The sequence below is a fragment of the Populus trichocarpa genome, chromosome 3, assembly GCF_000002775.5.
Source record: "Populus trichocarpa isolate Nisqually-1 chromosome 3, P.trichocarpa_v4.1, whole genome shotgun sequence".
NCBI classification, from domain to species: Eukaryota; Viridiplantae; Streptophyta; class Magnoliopsida; order Malpighiales; family Salicaceae; genus Populus; species Populus trichocarpa.
Window position 1 is genome coordinate 14,315,552 of NC_037287.2, and position 20,638 is coordinate 14,336,189.

Consider the following 20,638-nt stretch of genomic DNA (forward strand, 5'->3'; position numbering starts at 1 on the left):
TTCATCGCTTACAAGTCCAAGCTGCCGTATCAAATAATAATACGGAATCAACTCTTACTGTGGTAAGGTTTTGTCTTTTTAATTCCAAACTCGGGCAGTGTACAGTACGTCATGACTCTTCCACCTTCCGTTGGGACCGAATGTCCGTGCTGTCTCTTACTGTTGCTTTCAATACAGGTGTCGCTGCACGGTCTAGATGGCATGTAGTCTAGCAAACTTCTTTTAGCTTTACCTGCCCTAGTCCCGAGGGCCCATCGCCCTTAGCTACAAGCGATCCATTCCTCTTAGAAAAGCAAGACGATAATCAGTATCTAATTACGGCCGACAGTGCACCACGTGTGTAAATATTTGTTGATGACATTAGAGGTCAAGGGAAGTTAATGATAATCACGCAAAGTCCTAGCAAGGATGAACAAAGACGAGACGATGATTTAACCCAACGGTCTAGTGAACAGGCACGTGCATCCTACGTGATCGTCACAGAGAAAAACAACAGAAAAAGAGTAAAAGTAAAAAAAAACAAAAAAACAAAAAAAGGAATAAAAATCTTCACACATACACACCACCTCCTCCAATCTCCAACGGTCATATTTTCCCGACATGCTCCAACGGCCACTTGAACTTGCATCATCCACCATCTGATCAAAATCCAACGACCAGAAAACCAGTTTCCCAAGTCTTCTCGAACACCCCTTTTCACAGTAATCATAATTTTTTCCAAGTGCTGGTAAAAACCATGCCAGTCTTAGAAAAAGCAATGACTGAGACAGCTATGGAAGGTATACTACTAGTAAGAAACATAGTAGTAGAGAGAGAAGGGGCGAGAGAGAGAAAGAGAGAGAAGAACAAGAACCAAATGTTTTATTAGTATATAAAAACACAACCTCGTTATGTTTTATGGTTTCTTTGGTTAGTGAGTGAATGTTATATTTCTTTGTTGATCATGCATTGTTAAAGAGGTGGGGTTTCTGGGTTCCGGTTTTGGTTTCATTTTAACTACCGTGATGGAAACTTCAAATGCTGAACTGGGTTTAAAGAGTTGTGTTGATTTCAGCCAGCAGTTTGCGCAAGTATGTTTCTGCGTTTCCTTCCATGAAGTGAATATTAGAGTTGATTGTTTGTTTCAATGAGTTTGTTTTAAATGTGTTGGAATCCGATGACTGTTTTATTATAGGTGTTGTTTTGTATGATTGATTAGTTTTACAAATTCTTTCATTCTTTTGTTGGGGTTGGGGAGTTTTCATTGCCTAGTCTTTTGTTAAATAGTTGCATACTAGCTCACATTGTTCATACAGGAACACTAAACACAATTTACGAAAACTTTGTTTTTGTTTCTTTTTGTTACTCATCGGATTCCTGTTTATTCTTTTTATTGGTTTCTTAGAAAAAGAAAAAGAAAATTCACACACTCACATTAGTCCATCTCTCTTGATTTCTGTTTTCAAATATACATGCAAAGTTTTATATGATTACATAGAACGCATACACGATAGAGCAAGACCATACATTTCATAGTTGAAGATTTGTTATAGAAACAAAGAGAGATTGGGAGAGAAGAATAGAAGAAAATAGGGTGGGTGAATCAAACAAAAATCACAGAAAAGAAAAATTGGAAGTTTATAGAGGATGTTGGCCGGGTGTTCTAGTTCAACATTGCTGTCACCAAGGCATAGATTGAGGAGTGAATCACCTGCGCAGTTTCAAGCTTGCCATTATCAGTTACCTTCAATGAGCACACAGAGATTGGACTTGCCATGTACTTTCTCTCGCAAAGAATCATCGCGGTCGCAGCCAATGAGGCCTGTTGGTGTTGGCTTGGCTGTGGACAAATCACTTGAGTCCAAGACCAGCAGTTGCTCTCTCATGCAGAATATCAGGCTCCCACCATTGGCAACTAGCAATCAATCAGTGAAAGATGAGTTTTGGGAGAAGGGTAAGAGCTTGAAGAGGTTTGCCGAGCAATCAGTTGATGAGTCTAGCTTTAACAGGGCTAAGAGAAAAAAGGGTAACAATGATAACGGTAAATCTGATGATATTTGCGAAGGTGATAGTTTGAGTTTAGGCCAGTTGGGTAGTGGCAATTCTTGGTTTCAACCAAGTTTGGAGGTGCCTAGAAGCCTAAACCCTCAACAATTTCCTTTCTCTTTGACTTTTTCAGGAGATGAGGAGAGGGTTTGCTTTGTGCCCAGTGAAGTGATTTCACCGCCTTTGCCATTGTCTAACAATCCATGGGTGGACTCTGTTATAACTGAGATCGCTGACCTGGGTGAAAAATATGGAGAGAGTAGCCAAAGGCCAGTAAAAGAAGCCTCGGGTTCAAGTACTTCATCAGAGAGTCAAAGCTTGGGCCTTAGACTAAGCGAGAACGTAGTGGAGCACGAAGTGGGTAAGGGCTCTAGCAATCCTCCTCATCCACAAGAAGGCGCGGTGGAGGCTGCAGAGGATGATCAGAGAGAGCATCAGGGGTTTGAGCTGGTCAGCTTTCTTACAGCTTGTGTTGAAGAGATTGGGTTAAAGAATATTGCTAGTATCAACCATTTTATAGCTAAACTGGGGGAGCTTGCTTCCCCCAAAGGAATTCCTATTAGCCGCCTTGCTGCTTATTATACCGAGGCATTAGCTCTTAGAGTTACAAGGATTTGGCCTCACATTTTTCATATAACTGCTCCCCGGGAACTTGATCGGGTTGATGATGATTCAGGGACTGCATTGAGGCTTTTGAATCAAGTGAGCCCAATTCCGAAGTTCATTCATTTCACGGCGAATGAGATGTTGTTGAGGGCTTTTGAAGGGAAAGATAGGGTCCACATTATAGATTTTGACATTAGGCAAGGGCTTCAATGGCCTAGTTTGTTTCAGAGTTTGGCCTCCAGGACTAATCCTCCTAGCCATGTTAGAATCACTGGTATAGGTGAGTCTAAGCAAGAGCTTAATGAGACAGGAGATAGGCTTGCTGGATTTGCTGAGGCATTGAACCTGCCTTTCGAGTTTCATCCAGTTGTGGACAGGTTAGAAGATGTGAGGTTGTGGATGCTCCATGTGAAGGAGAGGGAGTGTGTGGCTATTAATTGTATTTTCCAAATGCACAAGACACTATATGATGGGAGTGGAGGAGCACTGAGGGATTTCTTGGGGCTTATCCGGAGTACAAACCCCACAATAGTCCTTCTGGCAGAGCAAGAAGCGGAACATAATGCCCCTAATTTGGAAACAAGAGTTTGCAATTCGTTGAAGTACTACTCTGCTATTTTTGACTCGATTGATTCTAGCCTTCCATTTAACAGCCCAGTTAGGATCAAATTAGAGGAGATGTATGCTCGGGAAATTAGAAACGTTGTTGCTTGTGAAGGAAGTGACCGGCATGAAAGACATGAAAGTTTTGACAAGTGGAAGAAGTTGATGGAGCAAGGAGGGCTCCGGTGCGTGGGAATCGATGAGAGGGAGATGCTTCAAGCCCAAATGCTATTGAAGATGTACTCTTGTGATAGTTACAAAGTTAAGAAACAAGGGCACGAGGAAGCAGCGCTTACTCTAAGTTGGTTAGATCAACCTCTCTACACAGTCTCGGCGTGGACACCTTTAGACATTGCAGGGAGTTCAACCTCTTTTTCTCAGCCACCTTGAAGATTTTTTTTCATACATGTCATCAAAATTCCATACCATTCTTGCATACTGAAAGGGGGGACACTAAATTCTTTGTAGGTAGAAGAAGCTGTGATTATTCTTTCATTCTTTTGTTGCAGATAAGATTCGTCAGTCTAATAGCACAAGATACATTTGTATGAATACACAGTAGTTTCATACCGATTTCAGTTCTTTGCGGGGCAGGTTTCTAGGTTTTGGTCCACAGAATTCAGAGTCAGTTTTATGTTTATTCTTTGATTCTTTATGTATTATGAATTCTTTGTAGTCTTGTCATTACGTTGTTCGTTCTTTATGTATTATGAATTCTTTGTAGTCTTGTCATTACGTTGTTCGTTCTTTTTATAAGTTGAAGGACTATTAGAAACGCAAAACATGATGTGTTTGAGAATTGAAAATTGCCACAAGTGGAATTATTTTATTGTTTGGGAGTATATGCCTTGCAAATAATAATCCTCAACCCTAAACACCAGTTGGCTTTCTGCGAAGTACGAAAATAAGTGATGTGTGCTGAAAAGCTTTTTTTCCTTTTTTTTTTTAATTTTATTTTAATGATCCTGAAAAGCTTATTCAAAACAAGAAATGAAGTTGAAGAAGGATATCTGAATTTCCATGTATTTTCTCATTTAGGAGAGCTGAATATATCAAGAAAATAGAGAGACTGGAATTTCAATGTCTTGATCAATCAGTAGGCAATCTCCAAAGAAAAGATACATCAAAACCAGCACTTCTATCAAAAGAAACGCGAAATAGACGTCGAAAGTCGAAACCAGCACTTCTATCATAAGAAACGCGACAATCACACTCAAAAAGTTATTTTGGTGTGTTACACACTACTGCATACGACAAAGCTGTTACTGCATATGGAGAATGGGATAACAGGAATGATAAGAATCTAGTTTTAGGGATTAGAAGGAGAGGGTGTTCATTTAGCAAACAAACTTCTCAATCATGTCTCTGCTGTTGGGATTAATTCCTTGAGGGAGAGAGATCAATCAAAGAAATGATGGATCGATAGTGCAAGAACAGAAGGCACTTGCTTTTTGCAGCCATGGATAGCATCTCCTTCTTGCACCAAAGGGCAAGAGCTCAAAACCATTACCTTTGAAATCCAATGCCGAGTTAAGAAACTGCCGTGGTTTGAATACGAGTGATATCTTCCCAATTAGCAGGGCCACAGTCCGATTGTGCCCACTCTAACACCCACTTGAGAGTTCATTAGTACTCGGCTTGTCTCCATAGTGCGGTGAGGAAGGGGAAACGGTGCCAAACGGTGCTGCCTTTCATTTTTCTTGGTACATATTTCATCGATTCTTCTTAGTGCAGGTTGGGACGTAGCCAATTCCTGATCTTTTACCTGTACACCTACAAGAGAAGAAAGTAAATAAATAAAACCCAAAGGGGAGGGCAAATTCACTATAGAAACATTTTACTATTTAGTATTTACTATAAAAGTTTAATTACCGTTTTTTTCCTTAAGAAAAAAATCAATGGTCTTAAGGGTATTTCAATCTTCTCACGTGATTTATTAATTATTAAAGAATTGATCAGAAATCTACGTTTTTTATAAATTTTTAATCACAATAAAATAATTTAATTACTTTTCAAATTAGTATTTTTAAAATCAACAAACAATGATATTTTTATTTTTTCACTTTTAAAAATACAGTAAAATAACACATTTATACTTGAAATAAAAAAAAAAACACATGTCCATTGTCTTTCGGCCTTTTCGCTATGATTTTTTTGTTATTGTTAGTTTAATGAAGAGCAATTTAATCTTTTTACACATAGTAAATATTATTTTTATGGGAAAAGTTGATGGTGCATATGAGACATCCGTGCATTTCGGGTGGCGTTTCGTGACAGATAAAAATGATTTTTCATCGTGTCATTGGAATCGCCTTTATATCCTTTTTATGTTGGTGCAACGCATGTCGGTAACGAATGAAAAAATATCCAAGTATTTTCTTGAGTTTTTTTTTTCTAAAGACTTGTTTTTTTTTTCTTTCTTTCTACTTTAGAGTTTATATTCGGTTTTTTACAAAGAGATATTTAGTATTATTCTTTTGAGTTCGTTGAATTTTGTTTATATAAACACCTAAATAATGAGGAGTTGTTTGAATCCTGAGAAATTTAATAAAGAAAGTCATTTTGTTCCAAATGATGAGTAATAAAGTTTTAAGAACAAAAAATTAATTACAGGCAACAATAAAATTTTAGATTAGATATGTTTGAAGTATTTCAACAAATAAATACTCGAAACTAGTTTTAAGTTTTATTTAAGTATAATTTTGATATTTGTTTACATGATAAAAAAAATTATATATTTTTTTAATTTATATATTTGCTCTGTATGAATTTTATAATAGTAAATATGTAAGTACTCAGTTAAAGCAAAACGGTATCGTATCATGAGTCTCTCTAAAAGGCAACCACAGTTGAATTAAACGACGCAGGATAGAAGCGAAGCAAGCTCCGATCTAAAACGTCGGTGGAGTTCCTTTCTTCCTCAGTGAAAAAAAAATGGAAGAGAGGATCCTGGAGATGGTTAATAGCAACAGTAATGTTATGGCTGTTTCTAATTTACCTCCCTAAATCCTTCAACTTGGCCTCTCGCCCCGAGGCATCCACTCCCTTCTCCGGCCTCAGTTACATATTTAATTGTTTTAATTAGGTCAATCGGAGTTAAGAACGAGACATTTTCGTGAAAAAAAACTGAAGGGTATTGAGATGTTTTCGTCATTAATTCTCAATGTTGATGTCTCCATTCTAACAGACCAGCTCAGGCAGGTAATCACTGCTCACATGGTATGGGTTCCTATTCTGCCATCACAATGTTATCTCGTGATAGAAAAATATACAGAAAAGTCACTGTTGAGATTCTGCCAGTGTTTTTTTAAGAATAAAATGATATTGAAAACTATCTTTATATTCCTTCTTTTTTCCCTGAAAAAACCCACCGCTTTTTGAGGTTTCCCACTTCATTGGGAGATGTTAAGAGTGAGTTCTAATGTTTAATGCACACATGGACTCGGTCCATGGGCATCAAATCAACTATATTACTGACATATACCGTGACGACGACGATACGATGGTTGTCAGGGCGGAGCTAGCACACCTCTTAGGGCAGCCAAGACTGGAATAATTTTTCTTGAGGGCCAAAACCTCCATCGTTTCAGTAAAAATAATAATAATGAAGCCCATCACGCTAACCAATCAGAAAATCTTAAATAAACACCGCTCGTCTAATATTTGTTTTCCCGTATATTTATTCCAAGAATATATTTTAAAGATAAAAAAGGAGGAGCTGTGACACCGCTCTAGCTAGAGGTGGTCAACCCATGCCCCTGCTGTGAGAAGATGAAAGCATCTCTAATCTGATCCGATGGATACAGATATGCGATGAGAAAGTAAGGTGGGCCGAAAGAGACGAGACGACTGTTAATTAATTAAACTGCTAAACTTGATTATTTAGAATAAACACATCACGGTTATCGAGCATAATATGGTCAGATTAGGACTTGCACGTGGATTAAGCGTAGTTAAATTAAATTAGAGTGTCTTGGAGGTCAACCGTGGATTAAGCCCATTACATGTATAGTATATACTAGCTGCGGGACTTGGGCTACGCTGCCATCTACACTCAAATTCTTTTTTACTATATAAAAAAAAATGCCCATGTTTGGTAAGGGGTTGAAAATTTAGAGAGAAAATATCAAGGGAGCAAGATTGAAGTGTTGAAGTGCAAAACATGTAAAGGGATAAAGTGTTAAAGGATGTTTGGAAAACGTTGAAAAAACTTCGAGATAAAGTAGGTTTCAATGAAAAACAAATCAGATTTTCAATTAAATAAAATTATATATAAAAAAAGATATTATACTTGTATTCAAAATTAGAAGTATAAAAAAATTAATATTTAATTTTTTTTAAAAAAATCAGCCTTCTAACATTTAACCCTTTTTTTGGAGTTAAATGTTATCCTTCTTACAGAAAAAACCTCCTCAAAATTTTTGCCAAACACAAGTATGGTGTTAAAAATTACCCGTATAATTTTTTCTTCCTTGTACCCTCTACCAAACATGTTCTTTCCATTTCCAAAAGAATTACATATTTATATTTAACAATCTAATCCATTCTCTCTAACTAAGATGACTGGTTGTCGGTACCTAATACTTGTAAAAAGTTTTTTTTAGTAGATTTAGAGACTCTTAAACACTTAAGTAAATATCTTTTTAAAGAGAGAAGACAATGATATTTTAGAGAGAGATATGCTCTGAAAATATAAATGCAATAGAGAATGAAGATTGTGAACCTAGAGTTTGAAGGATTCATGGTATATTTATAATCTATGAGTCTTATGTTTTTATGGAGAGGAATGATTAAAGTTTAATTTTTCCCTGATAGCTTTAATAAGATAAAATATATCTGACATATGCATCAATAAGAGATAAATATCACTTACATATTCTTTTCGTAGTTTTAATAAGGCTGAGCCTGAGCTCTTTATCTAAACTAAGCCCATGAGAGCTAGACTCTTCCTCAAGGCTGAGCGCATGAGAACTGGACTTTTTTTTAAGGCTAAGCTCATGAGTGTTGGACTTTTCTTCAAGATTGAGCCCATAAAGGCCGAGTTTTTCCCTTAAACTGAGCCCATAAAAGCTAGACCATTCCTTTAAACCGAGCTCATAACATTGAGTTCTTCTCCAAGGTTGAGTCCATTGGAGCTGGGTATAGGCACGTTGCCCGAGACCATGAGATTTGAGGTTTTCGGAGAGTTTTTTAGGTCCATTAAATTTGAGTTTATTAATAATTATTAATCTTAATTAAAGTTACATTTGGTGTGAACTATGCAAATTATTTTTAATTACCCACCCAACAAAAATTCACTAATATATTTGATTAGAAATAACTTTGATTTGAAATTAAAAATTTATCACAATATTGAGAAGCTAAAAATAATAGAACTTATTGTTTAAAATAGGGATTGAGAAGCTGTAACTATTGTCACATTAGTCATCCCCTGGTTCTGCAAAATGGACAACCCCTCGACTCTTCACCTTTTGTCCCAGTTACGTGAGCAACTAGATTAACTACATTTATTAATGATGAAAATTAGTTTCAAAATTGTGTTGAGTTATGAATTAAAAATAATATTATTTAATTTGTTTTGAATTTGATCAAATCAATTCTTATCTATTACCTAGTTTTTTTTTTCTAAACCCATCTCAAATTAGGTCTAGAGTCGTGGTTTGACTCACCATACAGGATTCATTTTAATTAAGGTGCGCGCAAGCTGGTCCGGACCGTTAAACTAAAAAAAAAAAACATTGCTGACAATTACATCAAATTTTAGTAAACACAGAGTTTAAAATGGTTGTGTCCTTTGAAAAAACGTTACTGTGTATTTTAATCCTATTTCCAAATCTCAGTCAAGAAAAGTTGTCTTTTCTTAAGTTCCTTTTCTTCTTTACTTAAACTGTAATTTAAATATAAATGCACATTCCCTAGGCGTACGGCACAGACAAGAAGAACAAGTTGCTCCATGATCATCTCCCTGTCGCGTAACTCAGCACCTGCAATATTATCTGTCCATCTTTATACATAAACCATCGCTAAGCAACAACATGCATCTATCTACATAGGATCACTTGCTTCCTACTTCAACGTGAAACTTTCATATAAGCGAATTAATTGACACGTTGATCTTCATCTGTCCAAGTCTTTTTCATGTTTTCTACGCTTTCATTCGAATTAAAGAAAAAAACTTCAAGAAATTTCCTTTCTTGTATATAACTTACTTGAAAACCCAGTAGATTAGGAACTTTAACCCTGATGAGTGTGGGCAAAGATCGCCCCAGCATGTAGCCTGTTAAAACAAGGCAAATTACTTGTACACAGACTCCACGGTATTTGCCAGCAGTGTCATGATCTTGTAATCAGTAGATCAGCAATCAGACACAGCTGGATTAGGAGGAACCCAGCTGCCACCAGACACGTGTCGTGAATACAAAGGGGTAACAACTAATCAACCATTTAATAGGTTGCCAAAGTCAACCACATTGATGACCATGAACCGTTGGATCATTAGAAAAGATCACCCTGTTTTGGGCGTGTGGGACCCCACTTACAACGTATGATTTTGGAGATACTGGGCAATGAAGACAGGTTGGACCCTGAAAGCTCTTGAAACACACAAGAATCCTGGAAGTTAATAGAAAAACCTTACTTTTGGCCCTTTGGGGCTAGAGAACAGAAAGGTTGACTTCATAGCAACACACATTGTACAGTATGATGGTGTGAAAACGGAGCTGTCATCGCTGTGCATCCCCTCACACGCACACAGTTACACACTGTTTCCAAGCCCCTTCCAAACAATCCGTGTCCTTCTCTTAAAAAACTATTTTGAACTTTTCTGCAATAAAGAGACTCTATACCTGAAAACAAATCACCGAAAAAAGAAAAAGAAACTCTGGACTACAGAAACGAAAGCATTTCTTAAACTAATCTCAGAATGGAGAGAGCACACATAAGCTGTTCCTTGTCAGTTGTCACATTCTTTTATTCTTGCGTGCATGTACTCTTTTTAACACTTACGGGAAACTTTCCTTTCATCGGTACCATTCGAGACATGAAAACGAAATTTGATTAAAAAAGTGCATCCAGACATTTTCTCAACAGTGCCTACAAGCTCAGGATAGCATCATCTTTACAGCTTAATAACACTAGACGGGCTGTCACTCCACGCTAAATTTGGGGGGGAGTCCATGTGCTGACAGTTTCCAAGTCTCCAGATTGAAGTTATCCAGTTCCAAGTCATGTATAAACTCCATTCCATTAAGCAAGCTTAACCCAACATTATTGTGACACATAGAAATCAATTTAATAATCTGATTCATATAATGGAGGGTCATGGTTCACAGTAACCTACCTCCATTTGTAGCAGTTGTTGCAAGGAGGTCCAGTCCGTGGCTCAATGGGCCGGTGGGCCGGTGCTCTATGTATTGAAATCGGTTAACCAGATCAACTACCTTAATACACCTACTCCTCACAAATCATTTCCAAGAAATCAGTATTCAGTACAAAAGAAGAGCATATACAGTGGTTGCGTCCATTTCTAGAGTACAATACAGAAGATCAACAGTGATGTATGCAATGACATCTAGAGTTTGACATTAGCATTTAACAATATGACCAAATGATCACACAGCTAAGAAAGATCTAGGATGAGATCTAATTCTTAGTGGCCTTATATAAGTATATAACATCACACAGATACTGTAGTATTTAGCAAAGATATTGGGAAGACAGCGAGAAGGTGGTAAAAACCATTAGATTCTAGTATTTAATGACGTATTGAAGATTGGTTTCAGACACTTGGTTAGGCCAGACAGATCCTTCGAACCTCAATCTCTATCCTCTCAAATCTAGAGAAGAGCCCTTCTGTTCCTGCATGTTGTCCTTGAAAAGGCCAAAATTCTGACCTCGTGCTTCGTCAGTTTTGTTTTACATGGACTACTTGTAAGAAAAATAAAATAAAAATCTGCAGAGAGAGATGGGAAACATCCCGTGAGCTTCATGGTCATTCTGAACATATACCTATATAAACCATTGACAGAGGATAATAAGTGGTCTCTGGACAGAATAATTTTAAGCTTTTCTATTTTATATTCAACTACTACTTTTAACAACTTAACAAAAACAAATAGAGGTAAAACCAGTATACTATTTTTCTGTCTGCTTCTAACTTCTGCCCTGCGTATTTAAGATGACTCCTGATGGTAGCTGAGATACATTCCAGCATTATCTTCTCCTTCCTGTCCATTCTTCCCACGTTTCCTACCTCGAACTCTTTTCATTTCTAGTAATCTTAGCCTTCCATTTTCCTTCTGTCAAAAACATATCAACATTATAATCTTCTTCTCAATCCAGGATCTTCTCAGTTCTCTGTACTTGGACACTTATATTTGATCAAGATGTGGGCTTTGTTTTTTGGAGCTTTGATTATTATAAGCATCACACATTGGGTTCACCGCTGGAGAAACCCCAGATGCAATGGCACTCTTCCACCAGGTTCAATGGGATTGCCACTTATTGGCGAGACCCTTCAATTCTTCGCTCCTAATACTTCTTTTGATATCCCTCCCTTTGTCAAAGAAAGGATGAAAAGGTAATGTTCTAATGAATCACCAACTTAATCAAAAAGTTGTGCTTTTATCATTTCCTTCTAAAGTTTTTGCTGTTGCTTTCAGATATGGACCAATATTCCGGACTAATTTGGTTGGAAGGCCAGTTGTAGTATCAACGGACCCGGATCTCAATTACTTTATCTTCCAACAAGAGGGACAATTGTTCCAGAGCTGGTATCCAGATACATTCACAGAGATTTTTGGAAGGCAAAATGTCGGCTCATTACATGGGTTCATGTACAAGTATCTTAAGAATATGGTGCTTAATCTCTTTGGTCCAGAAAGCCTTAAGAAAATGCTCCCTGAAGTTGAACAGACAACATCCAAGAGATTACAACTATGGTCCCATCAAGAGTCAGTCGAATTAAAAGAAACAACTGCAACTGTAATCTCATATTATCCCTCCTCATAATGGGAGTCATCAAAAGTTGTTTATACTGAATCTAATAACAATCTTGATATTTACAGATGATATTCGATCTGACAGCAAAGAAGCTCATAAGTTATGATCAAGATAATTCTTCGGAGAATCTAAGGGACAACTTTGTTGCATTCATACACGGATTGATCTCCTTCCCTTTGGACATTCCAGGAACAGCATATCACGAATGCTTACGGGTAAACTGAAATCTGTCATAGTAATCATATAAATCCATCCTTTCATTCTCTTAACAATACTCGAGCATTGGAAAAATAGAAACTCAGGCCAACTAGAAGCAAATTAGTAGGTTCAAAACGTTACCAAGCAAGGGCCATGAAAAAAAAAATGCACCCTCAGAATCAGTAAAGCACCAAATCAATTCTACAAATAGTAGCTGACGTTCAGCTGTCCAAATTTTCTGTCTTAACTGTTCTATGAATTCTCAGGGTAGGAAAAAGGCAATGAGAATGCTAAAAAACCAGCTACAGGAAAGACGAGCAAATCCGAGAAAGTACCGAAGTGATTTTTTCGATTATGTGCTTGAAGAACTTCAGGAGGACAGAGGAATCCTTACAGAGGAAATTGCTCTGGATTTAATGTTTGTGCTGCTATTTGCTAGCTTTGAAACAACTTCCCTGGCTCTAACTTTAGCCGTCAAATTTCTCTCGGATAATCCGTTGGTGCTAAAGAAACTAACGGTCTGTGAGAAATTTATTAAAAATTGCATTTCCAAAATTTTTCATTTTTGCTTCAAAACCTAACTTACACTAGATGTTTTCACTTATCCCAGGAAGAGCACGAGGGAATTCTGAGAAATCGGGTAGATAGCAACTCTGGTCTTACATGGAACGAATACAAATCAATGAAATTCACATTTCAGGTGGGTAAATCCACCAGTTGGATATCATAATAGTAGCTTTTTCCGTATTAAAACTGACAAGCTCAACTTGCAGGTAATTAATGAAACAGTTAGACTGGCAAACATAGTTCCAGGGATTTTCAGAAAAGCACTTAGAGACATCCAGTTTAAGGGTATGTGTTTGCCAGCAATACTTTAGTCAGTTACTGTAGTGCACCAAGCCTTTTTCACGCAAAGAATGTTGTATGCAATTCAAAGTATGATATAAATTGGCATGATTCAGGATATACCATTCCAGAAGGTTGGGCAGTAATGGTTTGTCCCCCTGCAGTACACTTAAGCCCAGAAAAATATGAAGATCCACTTGCCTTCAATCCATGGAGATGGGAGGTGGGTTTTACTTGAGAATTCCTTATACTTAATCACCTGCGATATTTCAATACTAAAAGGAGTTATCGCCCTTCTAGTCACCACCTATTTCCTATTATAATAAATCTACTGTGTCATCAAGGGATTGGAATTAAACGGTGCATCAAAAAAATTCATGGCTTTTGGTGGCGGCATGAGATTTTGTGTTGGAACAGAGTTTACCAAGGTGCAGATGGCTGTATTTCTACATTGCCTGGTCACAAAGTTCAGGTAATAGCATACGATCCTTTTCATGCGTGAATGAGCAACTGAATGTCTTTCTATGATTGTTCATTGCAAGAACGCAAAAGAGTGCATCTGTGTGTCCATGCATGTGCGCGCGAGAGAGAGACAGAGACAGATTAACCTTCATTACTATTTAAACTTTTCAGATGGCAAGTAATCAAAGGAGGAAATATTGTTCGAACTCCTGGTTTACAATTTCCAAGTGGTTATCACATTCAGCTCATGGAGAGAGACAAAAAAATACAACTCACGCAATCATATGCCCAGTAAGATAAAGGCAAGTCACGCTCATGGCTAGAGGCGCTGAGAGATTCAAACTTGGCATTTTATCCATAGGGATTGTAATCAACAAGCTACAAGAGAGGATCATGGTTAATGTAAGGATACTGTGACAGGCAGCTTTGATTTTCACTCCTCAAGCGGAGAAAAAGCTACAGTTTTGATCAGGACCAAATGTGATTTTATGTCCTATTTGTCATAATATAATTTCTGTAAAAGAAAGTAGGTCAAAGGAATATATCCACACCACAATGAAAGTTTACTTCTAATTAACAATTACTGTAAATGATTCAGTCACATCCTTTCCATGAGAAAATGGCCGCCAGTACTGCAATTTTACATCAAGGAATTGTCAGCAATTTCCATATCATGTACACTCCCCCAATAGAAACATACAAAACTAGAGGAATTTAAGTTTACAAAAAATATCTTTTTGCAATTTAAAAAATTATTTTGACCCAAGTCTGCACAGGTTGAGCCGGCCTGCCCGCAAGTTATAAATCAAAACCCACTTTGTACCATCACCCCTTTAAACGTTTTGGTATTATTTGAGCCAAATCTTAACTTTATGCATTCACTCGAAATAAACAATAAGTTTCTTTGCTATGTAAGATAAAAATTCTTAGAAGGTTTTAGGAGCCTTTAAAATATATTAATTAAGAGTTATTTCAAATTAATTTCTTAACTCACTTATAATTTAATCAAATTATATTAATATTCTATATTAAAAAGCTTAGGTTGAAGTTTAAGTTTCAACTCTAAAAATAAATAAATTTTACTTTTAATTTGACATTAAATATACCCATTAAACATGTCATAAACAAATTTTCCAACATTTCTTCACCATGAGTGGTCATTTAAACAGTCCTTCCACGATCTCTTTCCTTTCTGTGTCTATGATGTCCTCCAATATTGGAATTCTCCGGTCCATCCAAATAGACTTGCTGCGGGACATTTGATTTCTTACTTCCCCTGTGCTTACTCTTGTCCTTCTGGACATGGTGAAGATAATGATAGTAATCTGCATCCCTTCCTGAATGCCCGGGCCTATGCTCTTGATAAATGCTTCTTCGCTTACGAGCATTATGTTGCTGTCTTGGTCCCAACTCACGATCTCCATTCACATCTTTTTTGTGTCTCAGTGTATCTCTGATTCCCTGCTCATCATCCCAAAGATGATCTTCCCACCAGTCATAAAGGGGTGGAAAAGTCCTTTCTGATGCAAAAGCCGTAGCAGCACATGCACTGGAACTCAAAAAGTACAATGCAGTATGCGTTCCTTGTTAGCACAAAAATAGGCAACTACCTGCCAACTTTTCCAGTGATGGAGGCTACTAAACCTTCCCAAATTCTGTTCCAAATATCTTCAATAGATTCAAAGAAACCGTTTATGCTAATCTTTGGTGGTCGAAAGGGAGCAAACTGCAAAAAGTTCAGGATTTGAGTTGTTATTCCAATCATCATACAAGTAAACTGCCCATCAATTCATTAGCATCACTTATTATTTGACCGAAGATGGAACAAAATCATATGCTAGACTAAAACAGCATCAGTCAGTGTCTGCAGACACAGTCTGTGAATAGGTTACGTTATTGTAAGATTTTTTGAGAGTTTGATGAAATTAAACCCCTCCTAAATATTAAATTTTGATATTTTGCACTGTCACTAATATATGATCAAATATTCTTTCTAAATTTTTAGGTATGAAAACTCCAACAGTTTCATCAAATATTTATGAGATGGCAGATTTTAGCTGCTCTCTGAAACCCCCAATTCTGGCCTTTTCTTGCCTTTACATTTGCAAATGAAAAAAAAAATAACAGTAATCTAGACACAATGAATTCTCTCTAAGCATAAATTGTCATAAGAATGACACAAAAATGTAGATCAAATAGAAGGCATAAATTGTAAGCCACTGAATGGCAAAACAATCATCTACAAGCTTTCAGCCACACCATAGGAAACACAAATGGACTACTGAACCTACGCATAGTCTCGCATACGACATACAAATTTTCTTTTTTCTTTTCTTATTTTGCTACAATCAGTTCCAAATCCTTTTGCTCCGCATAAGAAATTGTTCATAGAAATCTTGCTTGCTTGAGTAGAAAATTGACCAGTTGCTGGGTAAAGTTTTTAGTGACTATACTTGATAAAACAATTCTGTAACTGCCCCCAAACCCGTGCTCCATTTTCAAGGATGGTGGCAGTAGTAAACAATTGGCATTCTGCTGGATCAGTTTCATTAAAACTAGAGTCCTTCAGTATAGCTGCATCAAAGCACAATGATTTAGACTTCAGATTTCTCTGCCACCATAGTTACCACTCACAATGACAAAGAAAAGTTGCAATAAAACCATTGTATTAAACCTTACCAGCACATACATATCTTGCAGCTTTATCAGTTGCTGGGTAAATTTTAAATGACCGAATTGTAACCTCGCTCAGCTTCAAAATGAAGAATTGTTCTTGCAACCATTGAAACATTGAAATTGGATTGTATCCTTCACGAATGGTTAGGAATTAGAATCTATATGGTAGTTAATGTTACCTCCATGACCGCAACACCTTTTGAGCAGTCAAACTGCAGGGAGGAGACAATCATTATAATAGCTAGAAGTAGAATGTGTTGCAGCAACCACTCCTTAAGGCATCACATGTATACAGCAATGCATAATAATGGTATGCACTTACCAATATCTAATTTGACCTCTCATCCCAGTCAAAGTCAAATACTATCAACAACATACATGACTTAGATCTTGTCCTATAATTCTCTCACATTTTTAGAAGTATCAAACACCCCATACCAAAAGATTTCAAAACATAAAATTTTGTGGGGATTCTAAAAACTGCTTGATTTTATTAATGCCATTGTTGAAATACTGAAGAAAGGTCTAAAACATAAAATTCCATCAATGTGAAGTGTACCACAAAAAAACTTCATAATGCATAAAAAAATGCACCCTGAAAGTAGAAATATCAAATTGCTGTATAATTCTTAAAAACTGGCCAAAGAATGAGGAAAAGGATGAACATACAGAATATAATCAACAAAAACATATCATTATCTTATAGCAATGTGATCCAAATAGGAGTAAATATTGCATCAGCAAGTGTCATGTTTAAGCAATTTAGCATCATGACCATATTTGCGAAAGCAATGTTTAAAATACCGTTAAGCTATATGATGCTTCCACTTAACCAATATTCTTAGCAGAGACAGTGGCAACGCCAAATTGAGTAAGGGTTTCAAATGTCGGAATAGTGACACTTAACAGTTTTCCTGGGCTCCTGCAAAAGAAAGGAAATTAAGCTCAACAAATGGACATCCATGTACAAGCAATGCCATAACTAAAAAGTTGTTGAGCTTGCACTAGGTGATAAGCGAAGAAAGTTCCTAATCTTTTCCAGTTGTTGCAACAAGTAAAATTCACTGCACTAGTGTACAAATTTATACCGGTAGTTGGGATCGTATGCCTTTCCTATTCTGCAACTCGTGAATACAATCAGGATATAAGTCGACATTGAAGTGATTTTAGATGTTTGCAATAATGATCATGCTACAGCAAACAAGATAAGGGGATCTAGGCATTAAGAGAAGTGGCCCCAGCTTTCTAGTTAATGTTGCGCCTTGTTTATCTGTATAACAGATGGATCAACAGCCCATGAACCCACAAAACAAACAGAGTGAGGGTTTAATTGTAAACCCACGAGCTTAGTCCATGCTGCATAATGCATTAAGGAAAGCTTATCGCCGATTGTTTAAAATCATGCCCCTGGTTACAATCTTTTAACATCAGAAACTTTCAGTAGCAGTAAGAATAAGTAAACCTTTGGTAGACGTATCCAATGTCATCAGTGGTTAGTTCTATCAGAGGGTTTGTGTTAAGAATTTCAGTGATTCCTATGGAGAATGAAGGAGTCCCTGCATTCTGCGGTTGAATCAAATTAGTTATGAAGTTCAAATAGTTTATATATTGTTGAACATCAGATCTACAATTGCGGAAACCCATCAATAGCTGTCCAATACCAAAAACATGGAACCTAAGTGAATACTGAAACACTAGCTTTTCATTAAATCAAACACTTGTAAGAGTTAAGAGGAAACAATGTCTAAAGACAGCAAAAAAGACTAAATACTGAACTACCTATGATCTGTTCTTCAATAATATTCATGGCAATGCAACCACTCATCCTAGAGCTAAGCCAATCCAAATTTACAAACTCGCAAACAATATTCTTCTTATAAACACATGCACTACTCGTCCATTAAACGTGTGAAGTTCAGCAAAAAATGAGGATGCCATTGAAAAACAGTGGATGCTTTGAAGATTTTTCATATACCTAATATGAAAACATTGTGAATAATTCATATCATACAATAATCAAAAGACAACAAGAAAAGATCGTGCTGGACTTGCTTATTGACACCCATGTGTGTTCATCGGCATGGCAAGAATTGCCACTTCTAACATCTATAATCAAGTATTAATTACTGAACTAACAAAAAAATGCATTGCATGTCCTAGTGCTACATTTTATTGTTTGGATGGGGTTTTGCTAGCAAAGAAACATCAAAAGGAAAAACAATGTAGCCCAAAGGCCATACCTACAAAATAGTTACTATGAGGCGGTTAGCCCAGGGAGCATAAACATAAAAGAATGGAATCTATTCTCACAACTTGCAACGTTTCAATTACTTTCACTACAAGAAGAAAACGATCAAAGAAACAGAGAAACAGTCCAAATGAACATAAAAGCTTTGATTTCTATGAGAGAGAAAAAAAATCATTTCTTGCAGATTTTTGTAGGTCACTGACAGTATCTATCTATATAAGCGTCTACAAAAACAGAGAACAGCAGCACTTTGAACTTTTCTTTCAAGAGGCTTCTCACATGCTTTAATAAATTGGAAAAAAACAACTAGGGTCGAAGGAAACTTGATGGGCAGAAAAAAATAAAACAATTGAGCAATGCATCAACAAGAAAAATGAGTTTAACATTACAGTCTATAATCATGATGAATGAATGAATGTGGCAAGTTAGAATAAACGCAAGAATCGCTAGTTATATAAACCATACAATGGTGCTATATAATTAAAACATGAACAGTATATAGAATATTTAACTGAAAAATAACTTATTAATATTTATTTTCAAGTTTATTAAAAAAATAAAGACTAAATCTAAAAGATAAAAATTTTGAAGAAAGATGAAATTGAAAAAAAAAATCAATTTTATAAATTATTTTAAATAAATAACAATTAAAATAATAGGGATCAAATTTGACAGATAAAAAAGTTGAAAAATGATAAAATTAAAAGAAAATAAAATTCATAAATTGTTTCAAATAAATTAAATAGCAATCAAAAGAATACGAATCAAATCTTATAGATAAAAAATAATTAAGAAAATGATAAGATAAAAACAAATAACAATAAGAAAAATGCGAACCAAAGTTGATATAAAAATCAAATCAAATTAAATTAAATTTCAAGGGATGAAATTGAAAAAAAAATATTCAAAACAAAATATATAGTAATCAAAATATTGAGGACCAAATTTGTTATAATCAACAAATAATATGATATTTTTTAATTTTCTGCAACTTTTGAAAAGTGTATTCCGACTAAAATAACAAGAAAACACTTTTCTAAAAACCAAGTTAAATTTTTTTTTAACTGAAAAGTGTTTTCTATTGACCAACTTTTCTAATGATAAACAAATATGAAAAAGTTTAAAAAATAATTTTTAAGGAATTACTTTTCTTGAAACAAACGAGACCTACATCACAAGACAAACTTTTTTCTTTTCAATGTGGAATATAGCTTTTAGAGAGTTTTGGGTTTCATTAAAACATGTCAACCAATGATTTTTTTAAATCAATTTCTCATTCACCCATAATTTATTTAAATCATGTTAATATTTCATGAGAAATAGCTTACGTTAAAGATAAAATTAAAACAAATTTTTAACCTTAAAAATGAGTTAACCTCATTTTTAATTTGGTCTCAAATATATCTATTAACCATATTTTAAACAGATTTTTCAACATGCGCATCTCATCCAAAATTTGGGTAAGAAATCAAGAATAACCCAAGATTAGGATGAAATTTGTTTTGTTTTATTTTATTTTTTTGAAATAATACAAAATACACCGGTCATTTTAGCTGAAAAGAAATAAAATTAAACCTTGATTATGGAGCAAGATTGGAGGTACTTAATTACTTGGTGATACAATATTACTCGGTGATCCAATAAGAAGTGGCAATATATGTGAGAATCTAGTGGAGGTTCTAGTTGTCTTAGACTTTATTTATTTATATTTTTAAGATATGATATGGTTTTTGATTTATCTCAATTACATATTTGAGAGTAATTAATTAGTCAACGCACACTTAAGTTTTAAATGAATTTAACTAAGAACTTCCATATAAAATTCCAATTAAAAACAATTAAAATTAATAATTTTCTTTTTTTCATATCGTAGCTAGAAATGGTATATATTACCTTGCCGAACACACAATCATGAGATGCGAAGCAGCAAAAATCCATATACAGTATAGACGTTTTATATAATACACTGCGGGG

General features: G+C 35.7%; 2 protein-coding genes and 1 long non-coding RNA gene across 4 annotated transcripts; 2 read left to right on the forward strand and 1 right to left on the reverse strand.

Moving 5' to 3' along the window:
• Window positions 1-569: 569 nt before the first annotated feature.
• LOC7465838 (scarecrow-like protein 28) lies at window positions 570-3,966 on the forward strand. Its single transcript, XM_002303529.3, has one exon. It carries the CDS (start codon window positions 1,627-1,629, stop codon window positions 3,622-3,624), a length of 1,998 nt encoding a protein of 665 aa, XP_002303565.1. The 5' UTR covers window positions 570-1,626; the 3' UTR covers window positions 3,625-3,966.
• A 7,300-nt stretch (window positions 3,967-11,266) lies between these two features.
• LOC7465839 (cytochrome P450 87A3) lies at window positions 11,267-14,320 on the forward strand. The gene is made up of 9 exons (XM_002303530.3): window positions 11,267-11,812; window positions 11,895-12,216; window positions 12,300-12,449; window positions 12,699-12,950; window positions 13,043-13,132; window positions 13,206-13,284; window positions 13,395-13,501; window positions 13,623-13,750; window positions 13,912-14,320. Exons 1-9 carry the CDS (start codon window positions 11,619-11,621, stop codon window positions 14,033-14,035), a joined length of 1,446 nt encoding a protein of 481 aa, XP_002303566.1. The 5' UTR covers window positions 11,267-11,618; the 3' UTR covers window positions 14,036-14,320.
• A 1,623-nt stretch (window positions 14,321-15,943) lies between these two features.
• On the reverse strand, window positions 15,944-19,013 carry LOC127905122 (uncharacterized). 2 transcript variants are annotated; one of them, XR_008058838.1, is made up of 4 exons: window positions 17,879-19,013; window positions 17,221-17,338; window positions 16,420-16,628; window positions 15,944-16,314 (listed from the first exon to the last, which is right to left on the reverse strand). It is a non-coding gene; the product is annotated as an uncharacterized LOC127905122 (long non-coding RNA). The 2 variants fall into 2 exon arrangements; XR_008058837.1 differs by lacking the exon at window positions 17,879-19,013 and having other exon boundaries at window positions 17,221-17,870.
• Window positions 19,014-20,638: the final 1,625 nt, after the last annotated feature.